Below are 27,692 nucleotides of genomic sequence, written 5' to 3'. Positions count from 1 at the left end.
TTGTGGAGTTGATGCTTGGATTTGAAAAATTAAGAGAAAGAAGGTGGGAATAGTATATGCAAAGACAACTAAGAACACACCTCATGAGGTGCCTGGGAGGCTCAGTGGGTTAAGTGCCCAACTCTTGATTTCAGCTCAGGTTATGATCTCAAGATTGTGAGACTGAGCCCCATGTCAGGCTCTGAGCTCAGCACAGAATTTGCTGGTCTCTCTCTTTCTGCTCTTTCCTCTGCTCTCTCTCTCTCAAATAAATAAGTAAAATCTTAACAACAAGAACAACAACAACAACAATAAACCTCCCATTAAAAGGCATGCAGGAAGAAAAAGCAAATTATGTTCAGGGGGGAAAATAAGGCTGGCTTCAAACTTCTTTATGGCTACACTCAACACCAGAAAAGAGTAGACTAGATGTTCTTTAAAAAAATAGTACTGTTAAGAGTTGAATTTGGTTCCCTCAAAACATATGTTGAAGTCCTAACCTTGAGTATATCAGAGTGTGACCTGATTTGTAGACAGGGAATTTGCAGAGTTAATCAAGTTAAATATGGTCATTAGGGTAGAAGCTAATCTAGTATGATGACTACTATCCTTACAAAATTGAGAATTTTGGACACAGAGATAGAAAAATAAAGTGAAGACACAGGGAGAAGATGGCCATCTATAAGCTAAGAAGAGAGGCCTGAAACAGATGCTTCCTTCATGGCCCTCAGATGGAATCAATCCTGCCAATACCTTGATCTTCAACTTCTGGTCTCTAGAACTATGAGACAATAAATGTCTGTTGTTTAAGCCACCTAGTTTGTGGCACTTTGTTTTGGCAGTATGATGTAGCTATTTTATAGCTAGTGTAACTGTCTTTCAGATTTATAGACAACAATGTTGAACAAAGAGGCATGAAAGAACTCAGAGAATATAGCACCCACAAGCTCTCTTTAACAAAGAGTACTTTGCAGATTCAGTCAAGCAAGTGATGAGTGGAGGGTGAGATGAAAACAGAAATCCTGGTAGAAGTAGTGATAGTAGCATCAAGATCCAACTGTGGAAATTATTGTTCTAGAACATCATAATGTTATAAACCTTAGCAATATAAAAAATAATATAATACATTCTAATTGGGAGGTGGGTTCTAATTTTCTAATTTTTTACAACACTGATTTAAAACGTACCTTTACAGTTCTTGGCACATAGATGGTAAAGTAAGTAATGGTTTGGGAACATAAAGACACTGAAAATAACATTTATAATTTTTAGTTATTAAGTATTTTTTTAAAGAATTATTTATTTATTTGGGGGGGAAGGGCAGAGGGAGAGAAATTCCAGCGGACTTCTGACTGTGCGCAGAACCCAACGATGTGGGGCTTAATCCCATGACTCTGAGATCATGACCTAGCTGAAATCAAAAGTTGTATGCTTATGATGCAACTACTCTGGAAAACAGCATGGAGGTTCCTCAAAAAGTTGAAAATAGAGCTATCTTATGACCCAGCAATGGCACTACTGGGTATTTACCCTAAGGATACAAACGTGATCCGAAGGGGCACGTGCACCCGAATGTTTATAGCAGCAATGTCCACAATAGCCAAACTATGGAAAGAACCTAGATGTCCATCAACAGATGAATGGATAAAGAACATGTGGTATATATATACAATGGAATACTATGCAGCCATCAAAAGAAATGAAATCTTGCCATTTGCAACGACATGGATGGAACTAGAGGGTATTATGCTTAGCGAAATAAGTCAATTGGAGAAAGACAACTATCATATGATCTCCCTGATATGAGGAAGTGGAGATGCAACGGGTGGGGGGGCGGTTAGGGGGGTAGGAAAAGAATAAATGAAACAAGATGGGATTGGGAGGGAGACAAACCAAAAGAGACTCTTTTTTTTTTTTTTTAAAGATTTTATTTATTTATTTGACAGACAGAGATCACAAATAGGCAGAGAGAGAAGGGGAAGCAGGCTCCCTGCTGAGCAGAGAGCCCGATGCGGGGATCATGACCTGAGCTGAAGGCAGAGGCTTTAACCCACTGAGCTACCCAGGCGCCCCCAAAAGAGACTCTTAATGTCACAAAACAAACTGAGAGTGGCCGGGGGGAGGGGTGTAGGGAGAGGGTGGTGGGGTTATAGACATTGGGGAGGGTATGTGCTATGGTGAGTGCTGTGAAGTGTGTAAACCTGGCGATTCACAGACCTGTACCTTTAGGGCTAATAATACATTATATGTTTATAAAAAAAAAAAGTTGTATGCGTAACTGACAGAGCCATCCAGGTAGCCCATGAAATACTTTTGATTTACATATTTGAAGGAAGAAGTTGTTAAGATTTTTTGAATTTTTATATGCTTTTAATTGACAGAATATTAGTAATAATACAGATTGACAGGCAAGCCAGAAGAAAGAAAAACATTTGGTGTCTTACTCATTCAAGGAGATCAAGTCAGAGATTAGCCTAGTACAGTGAACAGTTGGTTTTAGAAATTGTTCAGAACTAGTTAGTAAAAAAGTCTAAGATGAAGCATTCTTAGATACATATAAAAGGGGAAATGCGTGAATAAGTCAAAGAAAAAATGTGCAGCTTCCATGAGGGTCTTAAATATTATTTTTATTTTTTATTTTATTTAATTTAAGATTTTATTTATTTATTTGACAGAGAGAAAGAGAGAGACAGCCAGAGAGGGAACACAAGCAGGGGGAGTGGGAGAGGAAGAAGCAGGCTTCCCCGCTGAGCAGGGATCCCGATGTGGGGCTCAATCCCAGGACCCTGGGATCATGACCTGAGCGGAAGGCAGATACTTATTGACTGAACCACCCAGGCGCCACTTAAATATTTTTAGAAAAGAAAAAGAAATAAATGTTAAGATGAGACAGTTATAGATAAATTACTTAGAGAGTAATACATACCTCTGGAACTGAAGCTTCCATCAGAGATAGAGGAGGAGGAACACATCCACCATCTTGTGCAATTTCCACTGGTTGATAAATAACCTCAGAAGGTTGCAGATATAAGAATGGAGCAGACGAGGCAGGAGACTAAAACAAAACCAGATTTCTAATTCAAATATGATTATTTATTTCAATTAAAATAAATGACTTACCCAACAGATGACATAAATATTTATTTCATATTTTCCTGAAGTTCTTTACCAGAGATAGCATAGATGTATCTTGTTACAAATTTCAATTGTGTAGATGTGATTAAAGAACTTTATCACTGGTAAGCATTGAAAGTTCTTAGTGCTTCAGAACTTCTTTTATAAATTCAGAAAATAGTTATATTAAGATCACTATCAAAGATTGTAATATAACTTACAGTATTTAGTTGGCATAAACATCTAGTCTCAGCTTTGTGACTTCACATGGAAGTGGGAAATGTCACTAAATAGTCTTTTTGGTGGTATACTATTTGTATCAAAAGTTGAGAGATGATTTATTTACTTAGGAGCAGAAGTAAAACTGAAGCAAAATTTGAAGTACAACCAGAAGAATGATACATTTTCCCATAATGGTAAAAAGTAATTTTTCTGTTTATATAAGTACTCATTTTTTAAAAGAATGCTTTCACTTAGATGATCTCATGTGATCTTCACCAAGATCAGGTAAAGAAATTTACAAATGTATGGTATCATTACTTCAATTTTACAAGTGAGGAAGCCAAGAAATAGAGTGATTAAATGAACTGCCAAAGGTATCACAGTTATTAAATAGAAGAGGAGTATCTCAAATCTAGTTCTCCTGACTTTAATATTCATTCAGTCTTCACAAAAACACTCTGAAAAAAGTTAATATTTACCTGAGGAACACCCCACTGCCATTGTCCTGGTAGACACTGTGCAGGGGCCTAAAATGAAAACAAAAAACAAAAAACCCACCCAGATTATAAACAAAGATCAAAACTGGATATCTATGTGCAAAAGAATGAAGCTGGATCCTTAAACCTCAAACTACATACAAAAATTAATTCAAATTGGGTCAAAGACCTAAATGTAAGAGCTGGAACTATAAAATATGAAAATATGTGTAAATCTTTGTGGGTTTGAATTAAGCAATTAAAAAAATTATGACATGAAAAGCACAAGCAGTAAAGCAACAAAAGAAAAAAGATAAATTGGACTTCATCAAAATGAAAAACTTTTGTGCCACAAAACAGCGCTTGAATACCATCAAGTAAAAATAAACTCAAAGGATGGGAGAAAAGATTTACAAATTATATATCTGATAAAGAATTTGCATCTAGAATATATAAAGAAATGTTATAACTCAATAGTAAAAAGACAAGTAACCCAAATTTAAAAAGAGTAAAAGATATGAATAGATATTTCTCCAAAGAGGAGTAATTACTAATGGGTAAGGTTTTTGGCGGGGGGAAGTTTGATTAAAATGTTCTAAAACTGACTATGGTATGGTTATACAACTCTGAATTTAGTAAAAAACACTACTGCACATTTTAAAAAGCTGAACTGAATGCTATGTGAATTATATATTAAAAAGCTGTTAAATAAAAGAGGGTCAATGTTTTAAACTTACTGTAAGATGACACTATGACAGACTTTTATTAAACTAGTTGTATTATTTCTTAGTAACGTTTTATTCTTTATTTTCCATTTTTAATTAAGTCTTTTTAATTATAAAGTAAAAAAAAAAACCAAACAGAAAAAAAGAGTAAGACGATGCCTGGATCTGCCATCTAAACTGAATCACTGTGAATTTAGTGGTATTTAAGTTGCTAACGGATGACATCACTGTATTATAATAACCAAGATAAAGTCTATGTTCTGTATTCTTCATTCAGAAAGGCAGGATAGGGGCACCTGGGTGGCTCAGTGGGTTAAGCCTCTGCCTTCAGCTTAGGTCATGATCCCAGTGTCCTGGGGTAGAACCCCACTTTGGGCTCTCTGCTCAGTGGGGAGCCTGCTTCACCCCCCACCTGCCTGCTTCTCTGCCTACTTGTGATTTCTCTCTCTGTCAAATAACTAAAGAAAATCTTAAAAAAAAAAAAAAGAAAGGCAGGATAATAAATAACCTCTTAAGAAAATATTTTAATAAAAAATTGGAAATAAGATGACTTACATAGTTTTTAGATAAATGAAATAACTATCTACTTATGAAGTGAGAAATACGAGGTAAGTACTAATTGAACCATGCATTACCTGATTTGACTAACAACTGATAAAGCTACCAATCTTAGAATTTATGAAAAGAACAAAGGAAGATTTTCATCAAAGAGGCAGAATGATGAATATATATCTGAAGATAAATAGGGAGGTGAAATGATTTTTTTGTATTACAAAATAGTTATAAATTGGTACCCAAAAAGATTTTGGTAATATTCCTGAGTAATATTGAGGTAACATACTTCCAATTTTATCATTTGTGTCAAGGAGAACACCAGAGTCAGAGTATAAAATTAAACTGTATTACAAACTTTTAAGAATGTATTTGGTATGTCAAATGAGCTATAGTTGTATGTAATCAATTAAAAAAAGAGGAGCTGGACTCAATGGGGAGCAAGCAGAAAGCAGCTCTATTCTTTCTCATCCCCTGACACTTGAAAAGCACTGTGTCGACCTGTTCTTCCTTGCCCTAGGATTAAAATTAGGACAAATCATTTTTTTGGGGTGTGGCAGATTTTAAATGCTGACTATCTAGATAGGTAGTTTACTGGATTCTTTGGTGATCTCTCTTCTGAGAACTTTTTTTTTTTAAGACTTTTATTTATTGAGAGAGAGAGACAGAACAAGCGAGAGCACGAGAGGGGGAGCAGCAGAAGGAGAGGGAGAAGCAGACTTCCTGTTGAGCAGGGAGCCCGACACAGGTTAGATCCCAGCACCCTGACCTGAGTGGAAGGCAGACACTTAACTGACTGAGCCACCCAGGTGCCCCACCCTGCTGAGAACTTCTAACTGCAATTCTAGCCCTTGATTCTAGAAGTCTACTTCACACAGGTTCTTTCTTTATTGGGATCTCCTTAAATTTTTTTTTAAAAGGGTCTCTTCTGTGAGGTTCACATCTTGCTCTTGGGACACATAAACCTTTGCTTGTTGTGAGTAGAAGTTCAGCACATTCTCACCGTAGTCTTCTCTCCAGGCTCTGCCTCCGGAGACTAGTCCAGCTTCCTCTTTGGACGTTTTATTAATTAATTTACTCCCCCTGCCGCCAGCTTCCACAAAAATCCAAAGAGTCTCTCTTTTTGGACTTTTTTAGGAGAGGTCAGATCCAAGTACCATCTCACAAATTTCAGGGGACAAACATTAAGTTTTCTTGGTCATTCTCCGATGTCTTCTTTACTTGGTGGGGAAGAAGGGGACATGCCACAGCATCCTAACAAGCCTCTTGCAATCTCATCATCCCATCATGTGTACTCAAGGTGGGCAATTAGCTAAGGATCCCCCAACTAGTTTCACAATATTTGACTTGTCATATTGAAAGATCTGGTACCTAATGTTCTCTCTTTGGGGCCTCTACCAAAATACGGAGGTAACTTAGGGAAAGTCATGTATTTTTTTTTTTTTTTTTTTTTTTTTACAGAGAGAGAGAGAGAGAGAGAGAGAGAGAGAGTACACACAAGCAGGCAGAGAGGCAGGCAGAGGCAGGGAGAGAAGCAGGCTCCCAGCCAAGCAAGGAACCCAATGCGGGACTCGATCCCAGGACCCCGGGATCGTGACCTGAGCCGAAGGCAGCGGCTTAACCAACTGAGCCACCCAGGCGTCCCAAGTCATGTATTTTATATATGTCATTAAGTTACTTTAATATATATATTTTAAATATATGTCATTAAGTTACTTTTATCTTTAGTAAGTGAAACACTTTAGTTTTATATTTAGCATAGTAATAGAATTTACAAATTTATTACAAATAATGTAATATAATAATATCATATACATTAATATGTAATAAAAAGTTTAAATCTTAAATTCTATTTAAAATTAAAACACCACCATCCCCCCAAAACCCAGTCTAATATTAAAAAGAATTCCAGTGAATTTAACATTTAATCTGGGTCTATTTTAAAAGTTCAAAAGAAAAAAGAAAAAGAAAGAAATTCTCTTCCACAATTCCAGAGGTAGGAAAGAATGTGATTTTATTTTTGAGTGCAATAGATGAGAAGTTGGCAAACTTTTTCTTTAAAGGGCCAGAGGGTAAATATTTTAAGCTTTGCAGACCATAATATCTCTGTTGCAACTACTGAACCCTGCCATTATAGTACAAAAGCAGTCATAGACAGTATGTCAACAGGTATTCTTTATTTACAAAACACCAAAATGGTCTGGCATTATGGCTCATTTATCCTCAGTCTCCCACAAGAATTAATGAAGAGTGTTGGTTAACTAAAAGAGGCTGCCATAATGTGAACCATAATATATTACTTATTTTAATACGGATTATGTTAAATACAATAGCAAGAAAGTGACATAATGTTAACAATAACATTAAAAAATCAGCCTGTGATTCGGTATGTGTTATCTGTATGTTGCTTTGGGAATTGTTTTTAAAAACTTTTTAGATTAAATGTTAGCCAAGGGATGGGGCGCCTGGGTGGCTCAGTGAGTTAAAGCCTCTGCCTTCGGCTCAGGTCATGATCCCAGGGTTCTGGGATCAAGCCCCACATGGGGCTCTCTGCTCAGCAGGGAGCCTGCTTTCCTTCCTCTCTCTCTGCCTGCCTCTCTCCCTACTTGTGATCTCTATCTTTCAAATAAATAAATTAAAAAAAAACTGTTAGCCAAGGGAGCAAAACCGGCCTCATTACATTTAGTTAAATGAAGAAAACCTGCCATCTTCTTGCATGATATTGTTTAGTTCCCCATAAGAGAAGAAAAAAAACAAACCCAGCATTGTTATCAAGGCTTAACTATCTTTTTTTAATTATGAGAGTATCTACATGAGAAAGAATACAATGAAATTTACTGAAAAAGGACTGAGTATTAAAGAGAATTTTTTTTGTAATTTCATGTTTACCTGGTAGTGATATGCAGGTTGCTGATAAACTGGCTGAGCTACCATCACAGGGGAACTAGATATAGAACGTGACTATAAGAGGAAAAAAAAAGAAAAATTATTTTAGGCCTAGGCAAAATTCTTTAAAATAGTTTATTATAAAATTCATCCCGAATTGTTACCTAAACCCAATCAACTTATGATCTATAAATTGAAAATGTCATTTTTCTACCTGTTATTGATATTATTATTACTAATTCAACTTAAGTCTATTAAAATCATCACAGTATTCCCACTTTTCTTTGGTTTCATTTTCATGGTAATGTTAGAAAACCAGCACCAGAAAAATTGTTTCAGTCCAAAGATTATGAAAATATAGTTCTAAGAGAATATTTAAAAGAAAATGGCAGCTGGACATAAGGTGACAGTGCCTATTTCCATCATGAGACCAGCAGTAGATAATGTTTACACAACACAGAACTAAATGAGTAATCATACTTGATTTTGCCACTGATTTTCCACTGCTTACAAATAATTAAATCCTACTCCTTTGTTATATATTTAAGTCAAACACATTATTTATTAAAGCATTCATCAAATCCTATTTTATTAATTTGACATTTAAATGAATTGATCAATAAACTTAAGTGATTTCTCTGTTTGAAGAAAATACACATAACATTTCATTATTCAAAGTACTAGAGTAAACCCCAAAATAGAGTATTTAAAATCAGACCATTAATAAAGCAGGCAAACTGTATTATAAAATAGGTAAAATTAGCTTTAATGATAGCAATTAAAATTCAATTTCTAACATGGGATCTAACTTTACACTGTTTTATTTTAATGTACACTCCTTCCCCTCCACAAAATGAAGAAAAATATCAGAGTTTTGCACAATTTTCAGACTATATTAATAAAATTATACCACAGATTAACATTAGAAAAGAATAATGTAATTTACTATGATACTTATTTTCTATTGATAGGTTAAAGAAGGAAAAAATCTCAGCAGATATAGGAAAAGATTTATTAAAATTCAATATCTTTTCATGATAAATTCAATACTTTTTCATTTTTAACAAACAGAATATGAAATAATTTCCTAATTGATTTGGGGTAATAATTCTCAATCAGGTGTGACTTTGTCCCCCAAGGGAACATATGGCAATACTTTTGGTTTTTATAGATGTGGGGAGACTAGGACACTGCTTAAGTATCCTACCACGTACAGGATTAGCATCCAACGACACAGAATCATCTGGCCCAAAATGTCAATAGTGCAGAGGCTGAGAAACCTTGGTTTTGGCTAAGATTATCTTCCAAAACCTACCGTGTATATATAAATATATACACTATATATATAAAGCTTATATAAGTATATATAAAGCTTAATCATGAATCACTGAACTTACTTCCTTTTTCAAGAACAAGGTCATGGTATCATATAAATACTATGGCAGAGAAAATGTTGATACAATAACTCAATGGAGAAAAAATGAGAAAAGAACAGAAAGAAACAGAAGTATACTGAATCATAACTGATTATCTCCATGGAAGTTGTGGAGGGTTACTGATCAAATGTTAACATTTAAAAAAAGCATTACTGCAAACAGGTCACAACCTATTAGGAAATATGATTTAAAAATATACCGTCATAAAAGCAACAAAAACCATAGAGTACCTAAGAATAAATCCAACAAAAGATGTACTAAACTGTTTTATGGAGAAAGAAAATTTTACTGACAGATGGAAATAAAAGACCTAAATAAATGTTTGTGGACGGTAAAATTTGGTATATACCCAAATCAATCTATACATTTAATGCAATTCTAATAAAAATCCAACAAATGCTTTTCACAGAATTGAACAAGCTGGATTATAAAATTTATATTTATAAAAGTAAAGACTTAAAGATAGATGAGAGACTCCTGAAGAAAAAAGTGACAGGACTGCACTATCAGATTTTAGTGCTCATTCTAAAGCAATAGGAATTAACACGGAATTGGACAGGGCAAACACACCAGCAGAACAGAATAGAGAGCCCAGAGGAACAACCCCCAAAATGTGGTATTTCATAGAGGATTCCTTTCAAAATAATGAAAGAGGATGGATTAGTATACATGAACTCCAGATTTAAGATCTACATGTGAAAAACAGCAATACTAGAGTATTTTAAAAATAAAATATAGAATATCTATATTGTAATAAGGAAGTATTTTTTTTAATTTAAATTTTTTATTCTTTTCTTGGAAGTGTTATGTTTTAAAAAGATGAAACTACTTCCATAAAGGAAAACTTTAATACATATGTTAACATTAAAACAAAGAATTAGTGTATAACAAAAAAACCCTGTAAAGTTAGTGGACAAACCACACACCGGAAGAACTCACAAAATTCATATAATGAACTCAAGAAAGACAAATAACCCCAATAGAAAAGATAAAGAATAAAGGATATGAAGAGGTACCTCACAGAATAAAAGTGGAATGGCCAATAAATACCTGAATTATGTTCAATCTTACCAATGACTAGGAAGATAAAAAAACAAAATACTATTTCATAATAATATTGGCAAAAATTGAAAATTAAGGGATTGGCAGGTTATGGAGAAATTGGAGCTCTCATAAACTGTGAGCTAAAGTATAAACTGGTATACTTTGGAAGTCATTTGGCAACATTTAGTCAAAGATGTGCATATTCTATAATGTGAAATTTTATTTCTCTGCATATATTGCAGCCTAGACCAAGGGAGGGAAATACAAAATTTTTCCAGGGGTAAATGGGCATGAATAGGTTTCAGAGTATTAATTTTTAGGTCCTAAATTTCATATGTACTCCTTCCTGATTTGATCTGTCTGTGACTGTGTCTCTTTACCATGTGTCTGTTTTCTTTTCATAACGCCCTTTCACAATTACCATTCTCCTTCATGATGAAAGGCACACTTCTCACTCATTCTGGATCTATTATAATGTTTTCTTTGTGAATATAAATACCAAAAGGGCATCAAAAAAATAGATAATTCAAGTAGGCAATGCCCTTGAGAAGTGAGAGAAGCAAAGCAAAAAGAGCTTTTATAAGAAATATTAAAGGGGAGATGGTCCTTTATTTCATCCAGAGAACAAAATAAATTATATGATGGTTATAAGAATACATATTAACTCATTTATTTGAACTTAAAAATAATTAAAAGTTAGAATTTTCTAATAGAAATGAACTTTTATTTGACTGACTAGTTTTGTTAACTGAGTTCTAGACGTTTTCCATCCTTTTTCTTTTTTTGAGGTATAACTGACATATACCCTTATATTAGTTTTATGTGTATAGCATACATAATATGTTGTATTCCTAAATTATTTAAAATTATGATAAATTTCAGATATCAACTTAAAAATAAGTATTCATAACTTTTCAGAAAATTTTTAGAGGATATACAAGCAAAAAACTTTGACGACTACTTTCCTAGACAAACTCTCACATAGTACATACAAGATCTGGATGTTCACTGTAGTCTTGATTACAGAAAAAACTTAAAACATCCATCAATAGGGGAATACACACTTATAATATGGAATATTATAAAATATTAAAATAAGTGAATTAGATATACTAGTAACAACATTGTTTAATCTCAAAAATATAATGTTGAACAGAAAAACTGGTTATTTACATAGTGTTAAGAAAATCACTCAAAGCAATACTACCTATTGTTTAAGGATACCTACATTTGTAGTAAAAACATAAAATGATAGGAAAGATATTATGGTTATATATTCCAAATATGTCTGAGGAGAAAAGGAGGGTAATAAAATGGGGGCAAGGAGACTATACCTGAATTTCTCATATTTCATTTCTCCTTATTAAAAGAACTTACATAAATATGGCAAAATGTTAACGTTTATTAAATTTAAGTGGTAGCTACATGGCTGTTAATTATTATTCATACTTGTCTCTGGTTGAAATATTTCAGAAACAAATGTTTTAAAAAATTGACAGAATAGATGGAAACCCTTTTAAGATGAAAATTACTTACAGGCCAAGGTGGTGGGACAGAAGCTACCTCTGGAGTATGAAAATAAGCAACACCATTATGATATGTGTAAGGATATCCAGTTGAAGTCGTTAGATACATTGTTCCAGCTGCTGGCATTATACTGGAACCTAAAGTAAAGATCAAATAATAATAATTAAAATGTTCAGTTTAACTTTTAAAAAGGTAATTTCTGAACACTTGATACAATTACAGTAAAAATTGAATGTTGCAAATTAAAAAAATTCCAAATGTTGAAGTATTTTTGAAGTACATATTTTCAAACACACTATCTTAGAACTTTTATTAGCTTAAAGTGAGGAAAAAGAAATAAGTTCAATAAAGGATACTAAAAACTCACCAATTTAGATTTTAATAACAATGTGATCAAACACAAGGCTTAAAAATTTAAATTATTATCAGCAAGGTCATAAGACCTAAGACCTTAGTTAAGACCTTTATTTGTAAAAGGCCAAAGATGATGAAGGCAGTGAAGTTGGAAAAGATTCCATACTTTCCTGAAGATATTTTGGTTCCATCCTACAAATTCTTTGGTTCTATTATCACAAGCATTCATTGAGGCCATGACTCTTACTCTCCAGCCTCCCTTTGCTACAACTGCTGCTTATTGCAAACATGACCACAAATCTTCATGTGTAGTTCTGGGTCCCCATCTCTTTTATCAGATCAAGTTATATATAAACCCTCCCTCCCCCAAAATAAAAGAAATATTTTTTTGTCAAGAGAACACTTGAAAAATGTATATAAACCAAGTCAGATTAAGTACTTAAGTACTTAAGCCAAGTCAATTAAGTACTTGACCAGTAAGTTTATGTAAATTACTGGAACTGGCAATCCTCCTTCCATTATACCAGTAATTCTCAAATTTTAACGTACATTAGAATCACCTAGATAGTTTATTTAGGATATAAATTCCAGGGCCACATTAGCAGAGATTTAGACTCAGTAAGTCTGGGATAGGGCTTGAGGATCTGCATTTTGACAGATTCCAATTGAACTGTTACTGGCTGCAAACCACACCCTGTGAGGAGCACTGGCCTACCACTTTAAGCAACACTACTGCTTCTGAGCTTTCATATTTTCACTATATTTCATCTGTATTGTTACTGCTTATTTTAGTGATTCTTAATCTCATTCTTTTGAGAATCTGATGAAAACCATGCATCCTTTTCTCAGAGATATATACATTAAAAATTTTTTTGCACAAATTCAGGAGGTTCATGGATTTCCGTTCAAGATACTCAAGGAACCACAGGTTTATCTGTTACATAAATAAATAAATTTTGAGACAGTACTATTACAAGGCATTGAACTTGGCTGGTGATATAGCCAAAAAGAAAAAAAAAATTGGACCTGTCATATGAAAGTTACCTTCTGGTGGAGAAAATAGTTATTAGCTTATTACACAATTAATTAATTAAATACAATTTTGATAAATACATTAAGAGGTAGTATAGGGTATTACACGGGGTAGCATGAACTTTCTAATTATATTTAATTTGTGAAGAAATGATGTTTGGGCTGAGCTTTAAAGAATGATTGGGATGCACCCAGGAGGCTGAGTTGGGTAAGTGTCTGACTGTTGATCTCAGCTCAGGTCTTGATCCCAGGATCGTTAAATTCAACCCCACGTTGGGCTCCACACCTAATCTTAAAAAAAAAAAAAAAAAAAAAAAAAAAAGATTGGGATGGGAATGGGATGGCAAAGAGTGTTCTAGGCAAAGAAAATAAAGTATATCAGGAGTATGGTATGTTCTGGAACTGAGAGAAAGCTAGATGGCTAACGTATAGGAAAAAAAGGAAAGAAGAGCTCAAAATAAGCTAAGAATAACATGAAATACACAGTTCTGAAAGATCACTCTGGTTGCCTTGTATATGATGGGTCAGAAGGTGCAAAAAGTGGATTCAGAAAGACCTGTTAGGAGGCTCTTCCAGTAATCAAGGCAAGTGAGGTGGGTAGCTGGGACTAGAATATTGATAATAGAGATGGAAAAAGCTATAGATTTGAGAAAAAATTGAGATAAAAATCCCCCATATTTTGTAAGTCTACTTTTATACTTAAAATTTATTTGCAGAAAAGTATAAAGAGCTTTGGAGTCAACTTGTCCTGGATTTCAAAGCTAATGCAACTATTTGGTTAAGTTATTAACCCTATACTTCTCAAATTTACTGTCTATTTGAAAGCATTCAGCATGGTGATTTATGTTTTTTTTTCTTTAAAGCAATTTATGGGTTATAATATGAACATTACTATTTATACCTACTGCTGGTAATATAGAACTATTACTACATGTTACAGCTTAACTCTTGGAACTAATAAGAAGTATTAACCTATTTAGGGCACTCTTCAGTTATCTTCTAAATTAACAAATAACTAAGTCAAAATTAAACTTGATAACTATTAATTTCTTTTTTTTAAAAAAGATTTTATTTATTTGACAGAGAGACAGAGAGGGAGAGAGAGAGAGCGAGCGAGCACAAGCAGGGGGAGTGGAAGAGGGAGAAGCAAGCTCCCTGCTGAGCAGGGAGCCCAATGCAGGACTTGATCCCAGAACCCTGAGATCATGACCTGAGCCAAACGCAATCACTTAACCAACTGAGCCATCCAGGTACCCCAGAACTGTTAATTTCTTAGTCAAAAATAGAACAGTCCAAAGGAGCACAACTATTAATTTGTTAACAGGTATACAATAACCACCTAATGTTTTAAACATCCCAATAGACAGTAGGGCACAGTTAAGGAAGAATAAGAAAATTCAGTTTCTAATTTTAGGTATCTCCTTCCAGCTAAAGACTACTATAGAGTTCAGTAAATATACAGTTAGTAAAAAGCTAACTGTAAAGATGCCTAATATAATAGAGGAAGAGTGAGAAAAAAAGAAGAGTAGAGTTGACAGCATTACAGAAATTTGAGGAAGGCACAACTTTGCAAATTCTTAAAGCTTTAGGAATTGTTCCTTCATAATTATAACATATCTAGTTGGGCTACAGTACCTACCATTGCAACTAGAGTTTCTGATATTGGTTCTATATTCTTACTTTCAGTATCTTCAATTTCTAATTTTATTTTATTTATTTATTTATTTTTAAAGATTTTATTTATTTGATAGAAAGAGACAGATCAGAAGTAGGCAGAGGAAGGGGGGGAGAGAGGGGGGAAGCAGGCTCCCCACTGAGCAGAAAGCCTGAGACAGGGCATGATCCTAGGACCCTGAGATCATGACCTGAGCTGAAGGCAGAGGCTTAACCCACAGAGCCATCCAGGCATCCCCCTTCAATTTCCAATTTTAAATTACTTTTCTAATTAGAAAAATTTCTAATTAATAGTACCAAAATAATTCTAATTACCTTTGCAATTTTAAATTGTATTTTTATGTAGAAGAGTTTTCCTTTAAAGATGTAACTATATGCAATATATGTAAACACGGTTATTTGTGTAAAATTTTCCCTGCCCCCTAAAATCTAACATATATATTTTGCTAAGAAATATTCATTTGATCACCAACTTCACTAAAATAACTTTATTAAATGAAAAAAGCATGATATTTTAATTAAGTTCTTAAAAAACTAATATTTCAAAAAAGAACCACGCAAAAACACTGAAAAATACATTAGTTCTCAATACATACGAGGGATTCCTACTTGTTGTTTTCTTATTGCTGGACCAATGTTCAGTTTCTTATCCTTATAATTAAGTTTTTCAGCCTAAAATAAGAAAAAACTATTTTATTATCTTGGTACTACTATTTTATAAAACCAATAATGAAAAATTAGTGAGAAACAATTTTTAAAATTCAGACTATAACATTTTTTGAAAGCAGCCAGAATACTGGAAAGGGCAAAGTCTGTGTGTATTTAAAGATCTGGGTTTGAATTTTGGTTCCAATGGTCTGAACCCAGTTCCTTAATTGGAATACAGTCAATCCTCTATTCATAGATCCCATATTTGGGAATTCACCTATTCATTAAAGTTATTTGTAACCCCAGAAGCAAACTTGTGGCAATTTAAGCAGTTACTAGTGGACATGAGCAGTGAGGTGAAAATTTTGAATTGCCTGACATACACAGTCCCAGGCTGAGGTCAAATAAGGCAACACTCTGTCTTGTCTCAGCTCTTAAAAAAGGGTCTGTTTCATGTTGTTTAGTGCCAAATTTTTTTGTATTTTTGTGTTTTATGTTGGTGATTTTGCTTTTTTTTTTTTTTGTTTTTTTTAATTTTGCTATTTAAAATGGTCCTCAAGTGTGGTGTTAGAGTGCTGGCTAAGTTCCTAAGCACAAGAAGACTGTCATTTGCCTTATTGAGAAAATGTTTTAGATGGGCTTAATTCAGACATGAGTTACAGTGCTGTTGGCCAGGAGTTCAATGTTAATGAATCAACAATATATATTTAACATGATGTCTTTACACAGAAACACACATAAAACAAAGTTATGTATTGATTGGTTGGTTGGTTAATGTAAACAGAAACTAGAGGGAACTTTGTTATTTCTTCTAGAAAGAACAGTCCAGTATTTGCTAAGTGAATGTTCATAGTGACTTTATAAAACATAACTATTAAAAATAATGAGGATCAGCTGCATGTGATTTAACAATGTACAATTCAAACTCTATTTTTTCCTAAAAAAATAAAATGTAACATTTGTCAGATTTAAAATTATTACACTGAACTGCAGGCTATAGATTTTTTCTTAGCTTATGTAAGTTTTTAAGAAAGGAGGGAAATAATCTCAGATAATTTCACTCTAGGAATCCATGTTTGTTGTGTTTTTAGGAATTCAAAGTGCTATTAACACTTCAGAAAACATATATTCCCAAGTTGTTAGTAAGCAAATAAGGTAAAAAATTATAACTTCGCAAACATACTCATGCAATGATTTGGAATGTTTTTCTGTAGATAAAATTTCTGTTTAATCTTTAAAAAAAAAAGATTTAATTTTTAAGTAATCTCTACACCCAATGTGGGGCTCAAACCTACAACCCCAAGATCAACAGGTGCACACTCTACCAACTGAGTCAGTCAGGAGCCTCTGTTTAATCTTTTTTTATTCAATTTTTTTGGATACAAATGTCAATCTTGAGATGCAAATAAGTTAAAAATTTTTTTCTAGCAATCAATCATTGTATTGGAATGCTAATAATAAAAAAAAATCCTAAAGGATTAGTTTCAAAGAAGTTCCAAAAAATGAAGTTAAATACATCAAAAAAATCTCACCTCTTGTAAAATTTTTTGTGCATCTTCTTGTGTTTCAAAAGTGACGAAACCATACCTAAATAAATATATTAATTATTTTCTTAGAACATTACATTACAGTTATATTAAAATTAAATTTCTTTTTAAGAATGGGCCACTGTAGGAATGAGCAGTTTTCTATGGTGCACCACTATGCAAAATTTAAGAGAATCATTCAGAGTGTAACACTGTCACCTCTTGCTAGAGTCAGGGCACTAAGAGGAAAAACAAACAAACATACCCAGGATCTTTTTTTTTTTTCCCCCAAACCCAGGATCTTAAAACAGTTTCAGATCTGAACTGTATACAAAGCAGGAAAGCATGAAGAATTCATGTCCTAGCTTACAAATTAGGATATAATAAATTTTAGTACGAAGCAATAATCCCTTTTAGAATAATAGAAGTTTAGCTTAAATAGGAATCAGAGTAGGAAAAAAACTTTAAAAAAATAAAAATTTCAACACATAAAATTTTTTATATGGGAAAATGAGTATACAGATATATTACTTATTATTAGCACATATAAACTGATAATGCAATTATTAGTGTTTTTCAAATATAGATCAATTAAAAATGTGTACATCCTAGATTTTATATCTCCTTTTTATATATAATTGTTACCTTCAGAGTACAATTCGTATAATGTTCAAGATACAAATACATTATGTATGCAACATCCAAAAAGCCAAAGTAGACAAAAAGATATGAAAGAAATAAAAGGTATATCCCCCCCAGCATAATTTCTATTTAGATAACTTAAGGAAACTAGAGTAGTGTTAAATATCTTGACTACTGTTTTGATTCATAATTACTCTGTTGTATAAAAAGTTTATTTTTTTTAACAAAGGAATTTCTTTTTTTATGTGCCCAAACATTAAACAAGGGCTTATAGTTTTATGCTAATTTTTTGGTAGAACACATACACCACCCAGTGGAAAAGGCATAAAATACAGTTTACATCTCTATGTGTTTTTCAATGGTTTAAAAAAGGATATTACCAAAATATTGAGAATTCTATTAACCATATGCAAGAGGTACAATCTCACTTCATCCTAATACTGTTTGTCAGTCTGAGGAAGTATCTCAATTGCTTAAAAATAACCTCTCTGCAGAATCCCATCTCTTCCAAAGTGCTTATCTGACATACTTAAATGTGGTCTTCCACTAGTATAATTTTCTATCCACCTCACTTTCTCTCCACCTCTGGTCCTTTCTCTTATGTCTATTCATGTATGTCCTGCCTCTCCTTCAAGAAAACAAACACAGTCCTTCACTGATCTCCACTGTCTTACCCATTTTCTTTAACTTTGTTGTCAAACTTCTTGAGTACACTTTGTAAACTATCTCTTTCTTCTCTGAAATTTGGCTTTTGCTTATACCAAGCCACTGAAACTGCTCTGAGGTCATTAGTGATTTTTAGACAAATCCTTTTGATTTCTTCCCAGCTTCTCTTTGATTTGGCAATTAAAAATTGTTCTCATTAAAATTGTATTTCTCAGGTTAGTTCTCTAACTAGGTATCTGAGGCAAAACCTACAGATATTCCTTTGTGCCAGCTTTTTTCAAATAAAGCTTTCTCTAGTCTAAAGCAAGCATACAATTCTAAAAGTATCTGATTTCTTTAGCTTCTGGTTCCTTGGCTGCTGTACATTACTCAACATTAAATCCTTGCTACCTAACATTGAATGGTCCCTCAGCCCATGCAAGAAAAACTTCCCAACAAATTAAGGAATGTTACTATGTTACCCCTCCCTCCAAAATACACACACCCACATGAAATGGAAGATTAAAGGTAGGAAGAAAAGAAGAGGACATGAAATTCTCTTTTTAAAAAATGGAATCAAAGTAAGTTAGCGTATAAAACCTAGTAATCCAATAAAAACACAATTGTTAATTCTATGTACTTTCTATAGTGATACTAACCCTTTGGACACTCCAGCTCTGTCATTTACAATCTTCACTTCTTTTACAGACCCATACTGGGAAAAAAATTTTCTTAAATCATTTTCATTTGTCTAATGGCATAAAAGAAACACACAAAAAATATTTTTAATTGCTAAAAAATGAAACAAGTCTTATGCTTGTTTTGGAGACAGAAAAGATTATAAGCAAATAGTAATATGAATATAAGAATGTCTCTTAGCATTAAAACAGTACTCAAACCACTAAGTTTTTAGAATCAATGTAAATACATTGCTTTATGCAGTAATCATGTTGTTAAACTATTCAATCAATAAAAAATTTTTAAGCTGAATTACTTTATAACTACAAAGAAAGTACACCAATATTTAAATAAATTCTTTTTGGTCAGTTTAAAAAATAATTCAAATTAGGCATGGCTATAACCTATAGTAATGGCATAGTACTATTGGTTCTTTTGGCTCAGAGAGGCTCACCATTATGTTAGTGGAACTAGGATGTTGTTATGTACCAGTCCCTCTATTTTAATCAGCTGTCTCCATGAAGAGTAAGGTCTTAGGAAAGGAATACATTTCCAAAAGTACTCAGTTTGTGATACCAATGAAGTGACTACAAGATTTAAAGTTTTTAGATAGTTTTAGATAGTTTATCTGTACTCAATATACATTTTGGCTAAATAATGACATTATGATTCAAAATAAAATAAAATCTGAGTCATTCAAAATAAAAATCTGAGTCATTATTAGACTATAGTGTACAAGATAGTTACAAAGATGGTTTTAATTGAAATAGTCTCTTAATAGACTCATATCACCTTTTCCTAGAGTAGTCACACTAAATTCCCTGCAGTTTCATTTTCTGGCTCAGATATAACTATGCCATGGGGAACTTTAAGTATCTCTAGAAAAAAATTTTCTTTAGATACACAGAAAAAGACATGGCCACTAGCAGGGCTAGGCCTCTTGAGTTCCTCTGCTACCTCACTACTTACATATATTAGCAGCTTAGTTGATAACCTAAAGCTGCTAAAATGGGTGATAACAAATACTGAGTTAATCTAAGAATAATAAATATCTCTTATTTCAATAAACTGAAAATGGAATCAAGGCCAGAATAAGAATTTTTATTAGAGATTTGAATGCAAATTAATTCAAACTATTCTCTGATAGAAGAATCACAAGTTCAATTTTGTGGCTCTACTTCTTAAGTTGAAAAATAAGGAGACAGAAAGTTAAGATGATTAAGTATGAAGAGAGATGGGCTATAAGCTTCTAAAAAGAATAATTTTAAAAAGTTTGACACAGTTTGCTACTACAGTAAACTATTTCCTTGTTGGCAATTGTCTGGTTTTGGAAAAGGGATAAGTACCAGGGAGGGAACCCTAGCAATTACCTGTAAACTATAACTGCACTGTAACAATGGCCTCCAAAGTTCATAATGTAGTTGACAGAATTCAGTAACCTAGAATAATCTAGTCATACAATCCTTCCATTTATTGAGGATTTATTTTAAAAATATACTGTTTGTAACATAAATTAATTCTGAACATGAATACTCAACTTGAGTATTCATGGTCAGCCATTACTATTTTCCACAGAAGCAAAAAAATCTTTTAAAAAATAAACATTTCATTAGAAATAAATTTTCTTTATTTTTAGTGAACCAATCACATACTACCTTAATAATCATTATTCTGACAAATACAGGAGGTGTAATATTTCTCTGGAGCAGAAAAAAAATAATTTCATCCAAATTGTAAAAGGGTGATTACAGGGAAATAGTAATCAATTTCATACCCTAATGGCACAAGGATATTTTTAAATTAGGAAAAACAACTATGCCTGTGATTTCTAGCATATAAAGTGGAAGCTTGGAAATGCTTCTATATATCCACTTGGAAATAAGGATATTCTACTTACAATAGCCATGCAGGCCTTTCCCATAGGTGTTTACTACTACCTCCCAAATAGTGCTGTGAAACACCTAACAACAACAACAACAACAACAACAACAACAACAACAACAACAACAACAACAAACTAAGCCTCTCTGAAACAGTGAAATGGCTGATTACATAATTAAAATATATTAATGCTAAGATGCTTTATTCTGACAAGGTCACAGGTCTTTTAATGGTGACCAAATTCTAAATTAGGTGGCAGAAAGCATTTGTAAAAGATGTAAGTTCAGGAGATTACTTAGCAGGAAATTGAGAGTGAAATTGGGATAAAGAAACAGGATTTCATAGGACTAAATTTTGTGGTTTTTAAAAAATATTGAATCTTTTTTTAAAATTATAGTCATGCATTATTTGGTTTATTGGAGTACTATGTAATAAAATATAATTAGTATGGTATGGTGAAATAAAGAATATGAAACTATGAGTCGGAATACTGTGATTCAAGTCTTCACTCTGTCACTAAGAAGCTAGGAGCCTACAGGTACATCAATGAGCCTCAATTTGTTGTATGTGAAATTGGACAATTATATATGTTCTTTTCAACCTACATTGTTATTGAAAAGATTCTTTATAGGAAGACAAAGTGAAATCTAGTAATCATTATGCAATTAGTAAATAAGATTATTTTTGCAGTTGTACAAAGTATTTCTGAGAAATAAAGTAACTTCTAATACAAAAAATACGCTACATTACATGCATAAATAGGTACCTTAAAGTCAATTCCTCCTACAAAGATGCGATTAGGGATCACTGTTCCATATCTTGGGGCACTTGTTGGGTTATTCAAAGGCACAGGTGACACAGGATTAGGGGATGGAGATAATGAATCTGTTTGCGTCTGATTTGATGTTTGCTGTAAAATAAAATTCTTTTAAACTTTTAGCATTGGGTATAAGTTTTGATGCAGACTGAAAACATATGTCCATCAAAAAGATGAGTCATTTAGGCAAAATGTAATATTTTAGACTTTAATTTTATGCTAATATTATAAAGATTACAGCTAGAACTAATACTTTTTGGAGCAACAAAAATATGGGAAATATAGAATCTGTTTTACTACAGAGAAAATCTTAAATATTAAAATATACTATTTAAATATACTCATGTTGTTATTAAATATACTATTTAAGTATTATAAATGTTGAAGAATATTAAACTCAAAAAGAAGTCTGAGAAAGAGAAAAGCAGCCCAAGACATCTGGGGACTGGCTTGGTTCTGGTGGTGGTAGGAGTTGGCCTGGACTCACAGTAAGGTTGTAGCGTTCTCTTCTTAACAGACATTAGGCAAAGTTACTCTGTGATTGTGATGGATCACCATAAAAAATAGACCATTCCTTAATCATGTCTGAACGCTGACAAAAACAAAAGCATTGTCCAAACCACAAGAATGACCAAACATCTTTCTATCCTGGCTGATACGTGTAACTGCTCCTTCTTTATCAATCAAAGATTTGGCCTCAATCTGTTTTTCTTAACCTTCTAAATAAAAATTAACATACCCAATCATAGACTTACTCCCACTTTCTGACATGTATTTCAGAGTAAAGCCCTTCTTCCTTAAATATTCTCTAAAAACAGCTTAACACAAGCCTAAACCCCATAGTAAATTCTTTTCTAACATATTCTTACCTAGTGGCTCCATGATGTATGCTCTTCCTTGTGTCAACAGTTCAACAGACCCAACATTACTTAACTACAGGTATGTTCCTGGTAGTCTTTGGCTCAAGGGCACTGACAAGTCAATAAACTCTGACATTCAAGTTCACCATTCTTAGCTCTAAAGTCACATTTTTAAATTTGAAGATTAAACTGATTTTGTAAAAAAAAATGTGTATACCTATAACTCATAGATATAAATCTGTATACTAAAGAACTGAGCTCAGGGGCGCCTAGGTGGCTCAGTGCCTTCGGCTCAGGTCATGATCTCAGGTTCCTGGGATCAAGCCCCGCATTGGGCTCTCTGCTTGGGGGGAAGCCTGCTTGCCCCTCTCTCTCTGCCTGCCTCTCTGTTCACTTGTGATCTCTCTATCAAATAAATAAATTAGATCTTTAAAAAAAGAGAACTGAGCACAGTACATATATGTTCACAATTCTAAGTTGGGAGCCTAATTTAGATTTTAATAAATATCTATTAACATGTAAGCCTTTGTACAATGGCAAGATGGTAGACTCTTAATGCATGTCTGAAAAAAAAAAACAAGACTTGAGAATAGGATTTTGAAGAGAAACCAATTTAAGCACTTGCTAATTACTTTCCTTCTGGGAATACTTAACAGACTTCTGAGACAGTCTAACATACTAAATGAGAGCTTCAAAAAGCTTGCAGTTCATAATTTCAATTCTCTGAGAAACAAATACATGAAAATTAATCTCTAACTTAGGTAATGGAGTTGTTCTTTTTCGTATTTGCTCTCCTCTCTCAATTCATTGGCCAATAAAACCATAACCCCTAATCTCTTCAAGATATACTGAGAAATAACTAGGCCAGTAGTGATTATGGGGCTGAAGGCTGGACCTTATTGGGCTCTATTCCGCATCTAGTATTAAGGGAGGGACAAACAACACATACTCCCTAATAGGGGAGTTCATAAAGACACCTATTAAACCACAGAAAAGTTATCCCATTTAATAATTGCTATGTTGTAGTTTCCATTTAAAGAAACTGGAATCCAATGGTAATAGCATGCTCTCTAGGGAATGACTCTGTAGTGCAAAGGATGGATGATTTGGGATGCTTAGTTTTATTTTTCTACCAGGTATTTGCATTGCTAGAGATAATAGCACAGCTCCAGTAGATATAATCTTGTCTCTGTTTAGAGAGTGTAGAAATTATGTATTTGCAAAATAAAAAAAAAAAGTCTATGAAATTTTCTTCTTAAAAACAAAATGAGTTCAACATATGAACTTGTTTGTTCTCCAATTTGTTTAAAGTTAATTCCATTATTTTTCCTTGTGAGAGTTGACACGAACAGAAGTGAAAAGAGTGCTTTATTTCCTACATTGAGAAACTAGTTAAATGATACCCAGAAAGAAAAAAACATCAACTTTTCCAGCCTATTCACTTCATTCTCCGGTTTCTAAGACTCCTGCTGTACTGAGTTCCAACTGCCTCATTTTTCTTACCACTTACCACTTTCCAACATGCCATATAATTTACTTGTGTTTATTGTCTATCACCTTCCACTGTAGTGCAATGTTCATATGAGAAGGGATTCTGCCTGTTTCGCTCACTCAGCGTCTGACCTAAAGCTGGTACGTAGGAGGTGTTCAATTAATATTTGTGGAATAAATGAATAAACGAATGAATCATTTCTTCCTGCTCATGATATCCCAACCATTAGGCTGAGGTTTAAGAATATGGCATTAAAATAGACTAGAAATTTTTTTCTAGGAAAGAAGGTTCAAGCAGAAGCAGCATCTGAATTCCTTCGAGAAGGCTAGCGATGCATGGAGCTAAACAACAAAGAAAGCCTCAGATTCCACTGGCAATAATTTTGCAAGTGTATGGCAAGCACTTAGGTAGGTGCCGTTATTTGGTTAGAAGTAAGGGTTCTTGGCTTAGCAAAACTTCCAACACTAAAGAGTTTATTAGGAATTTCCCTCTAAAGTAACGTGCCCTTACTGACTTCTTCCCGTGAGAATTAACCTCGTAATCTATCATCCACTTTGCCAACGAAGACAACAGGAAGAGGGCGGGCTAACCGTCGCGGTCACAGCCTCGGCGCTCCGTCCCCTCCGGGGCCAGCAAGCCGAGGCGCTGGGGGATATGCCCGCGGCGACAACTTCCTCGGGTTCTCGCGGGTCATCGTGAACTTGGGCACTGACGCGAGGATCCACCCCCTCCCCACCAAAGTGCGGGAGGGAAAAGAAAGCCAGCCAGCGAGAAATTTTGTCCCGCAAGCCCGCCAGCAGCAGTGGCGGGAACCCTCAACGGCACCGGCCCGGCGTCGGCCTCGAGCGCTGGCAACCCCTCGGCCGCACGTGGCGCGTGCTGATTGGCTGCCGGCCGGGTGGGGTGGGGCACCGCGGCGCCTGCCGCCGCGCCTGCCTCGGAGGCTTAGGCCCCTCAGGCCTTACCTGGCTCCCCGCCCCCCGCCCCCCACAGGGCCCTGAGGGGCCCCAGCGCGTACAGGGTGTTGGAGTGTCTGGGTCCGTCGTGGGCCACGGTGCCCCTCCCCTCCCCCCAGGTCTCTCAGGCCTTCCGGTCTCCACCGAGACGCGGCGTCCGCCGCCCTGGCAACCCCTCGCGGTGGGCGGCTGGGGGAGTCCGGTCGCAGCGAGCGTCGAAGACGCCGCGCAGCCCAGTTTCGGCGGGAAAGCTGTTGCTCCGGCCCAGCGCCGCCCGCTGCACGGGACCCGGCCGCCCGCCGACTCCCGAAGCCTCCCGGCCTTTTCGGAGGTCCCCGGCCAGCCTACACCCGGCCCAGGCCCGGCGGCCCCACCTTCCCGACCCCACGACACGACCGGACGGGGCCTGCAGGCGGGCCGCTCTTCGCGGTGGTCGACGGGGCATCCCGTCCACGTTTCTTCCCGACAAAATAGTGGGCGTCTGGGCCCTCGACCTCAGTCTTCAGCCCGTCAGGACCGGAGTCCGCGTTGCTCCTTAACCCCGCCATCCCGGGGCCGGAGGCCCTGCCTGCTGTACTCACCGCCCCGGACTCGGTCTCCATCTTCCTCCACGCGCTTCAAAAAGCGAGGGCAAGGAACAGAAACCCGAAGTCTGAAAGCACCTTCACACCACGGAAGCAACACCACGTTTCCCGACAGACACTCCCCCTGGCGGCGACGGTGGCACTGGCAGCTGCAGGGGCGCAGGCTCGGACCCGGGGCCTGAACCCGCTACCCGGGGGGGGGGGGGGGGGGGGGGTTGGGGAGGAGCAGCGACGTCGCCTCAGGCGGCGGGGCGGGCGGGCGCCGCAAGCCGGGGAGCGGCGCGGGCGGGCGGTTTCGGCTGTGGCCGGCGTCGCCGAGCTGGGCCGTCTGAGGGGAAGAGCGTGCGGCAAGTCGGGGTGGGCGTGGGGTGTGCGGACGAGGGCTCGGCCCAGGGGCCACTGTCGCCTGCCTTCGGACGGCTGGGGAGGAGAACGCGGACGGTTAGGCAAAGCACCATGCACTGCACGCCTCCCTCTCTTCTCCCCTTTGGAGGAAAGTCGGCGGTGGGACTGGTGGGTGACGTGACCTCAGGCTTTACTAAGGAGCACGAGGCCGGCCGAGGAGCGACTTCGCAAGGCTGGTGCAAGGCGAGGAGGGCGGTTTCCAGAGGCAAACTCTGACCCCTCGGGCCTGACGCGCCAAACTCGGGGACTCCCGAGAAGCCTCGGACTCCGCGCTCGCACCTGTTGTCGCCGTCACTCATTCCGGCCGGCGGGCGGGGCAGCGCGGGCGACTTGGCTCGGACCCGCCGTGCAGCCCAGTCTGGGCCCCGGCACCCGCCGCAGGCCGGCGCCCCTCGCGGCTGCCGCGGGCCCCTCGCGGCTGAGCACTGCCTGGCCGCCGCGACAGCCTCGGGAGCCGGTCGGCGACGGGGCTGCCGCGCGCCGGAGGGGGTGAGCGCGGGGCGGCGGCCTGGAGCGGCTCTGGCCGCTCCAGCCGTAGCCTTGGGACCGTCTTGGAAGGACGAGTTCTTTGCCAAGGTCTGTGAAAGGCGGCCGGGAGTTCTATACGTCGCCGCTGTAATACGCAATGTTATATCTTACGTACACACAGAACATAATGTATGGGCGATATAAAATATATAATCGGGTCGTAAGTAATCACAACTAAGGAAACGTACGCGGTCGCGCTGATGACCATTACCACTACCATCGATCGAGCCTTCCGTCAGACGGCGATTAAGCCCACACGGAGACTAAGTCCACTTGGTCAAAACCTAAAGCTTTCAGAGATTCAACTGCGGTCTCCCTGACAAGAATTCACGAGCCTAACCATGTTGACGCGTATTTTAAAAAAGTTAGTGGCGACACTGTTAAAATGTACAATAGTAATAACCTCCGTCCTCTCAACGGTTTGATTTTGGGTTATTCTACTTTCAACAGAAAGACTTTAAAAATACGCGGTGTCACTCTATCAATTTTTGATATGCTCTTAGATCTTTATATTATTTACCAAAAATAGGAAATATAAATTTTTTCATTGGATTCAGTTCAGCTAAAGCATCCTAAAAGTCATGATACATTTCTGCGTGCGATTTAAGCTCACTTCAGGTTTTAATTTCTGTGGAAACAGAAATACAAACCTATTCAAATTAATATTCATATTGTAGAGCAGAATAACCTCGCTGTTCGATAATATTAAAACTAATCTTTGGGCGTTTTTTTTTCAATAATATTGATGGATTTGAGTGGCTATTACAATCTTCATTTTTTGCTCAAGTCTTTTTTGACTGAAAACCTTTATTTTTAAAGACTGCCTTCACCACAGTAGGTGTTCAGTCTGTGACACGCAAATAATCAACTTAATTTAGGGAACAGTGGCTGTATTTCAAGGCCCAAGATGGTAATTCTTTGTTCTGCTTCTCTTTTAATTCTTTTTTTTAAAAAGATATTTATTTATTTATTTGACAGAGCGAGAGAGCACAAGCAGGCAGAGCAGCAG

General features: G+C 36.2%; 1 protein-coding gene across 1 annotated transcript in view; it reads right to left on the bottom strand.

Annotated features, from left to right (window-relative positions):
• Positions 1-25,768, bottom strand: part of BOLL (boule homolog, RNA binding protein) — a gene marked incomplete at both ends in the record, with an annotated part of 55,892 nt that extends 30,124 nt beyond the window's left edge. The window contains 9 exons of the mRNA XM_080799177.1: positions 2,906-3,034; positions 3,795-3,842; positions 7,958-8,029; positions 11,971-12,098; positions 15,618-15,693; positions 17,202-17,256; positions 19,142-19,233; positions 21,808-21,951; positions 25,748-25,768. Coding sequence (XP_080655303.1) covers positions 2,906-3,034; positions 3,795-3,842; positions 7,958-8,029; positions 11,971-12,098; positions 15,618-15,693; positions 17,202-17,256; positions 19,142-19,233; positions 21,808-21,951; positions 25,748-25,768 — 765 coding nt within the window. The remainder of the gene's footprint in view (positions 1-2,905; positions 3,035-3,794; positions 3,843-7,957; positions 8,030-11,970; positions 12,099-15,617; positions 15,694-17,201; positions 17,257-19,141; positions 19,234-21,807; positions 21,952-25,747) is intronic.
• Between the last annotated feature and the right edge of the window lie 1,924 nt (positions 25,769-27,692).

The sequence above is a fragment of the Martes martes genome (assembly GCF_963455335.1).
Source record: "Martes martes genome assembly, chromosome: 3".
In the NCBI taxonomy this organism is placed as follows: Eukaryota; Metazoa; Chordata; class Mammalia; order Carnivora; family Mustelidae; genus Martes; species Martes martes.
This window is presented reverse-complemented; position numbering and strand designations above follow the sequence as displayed.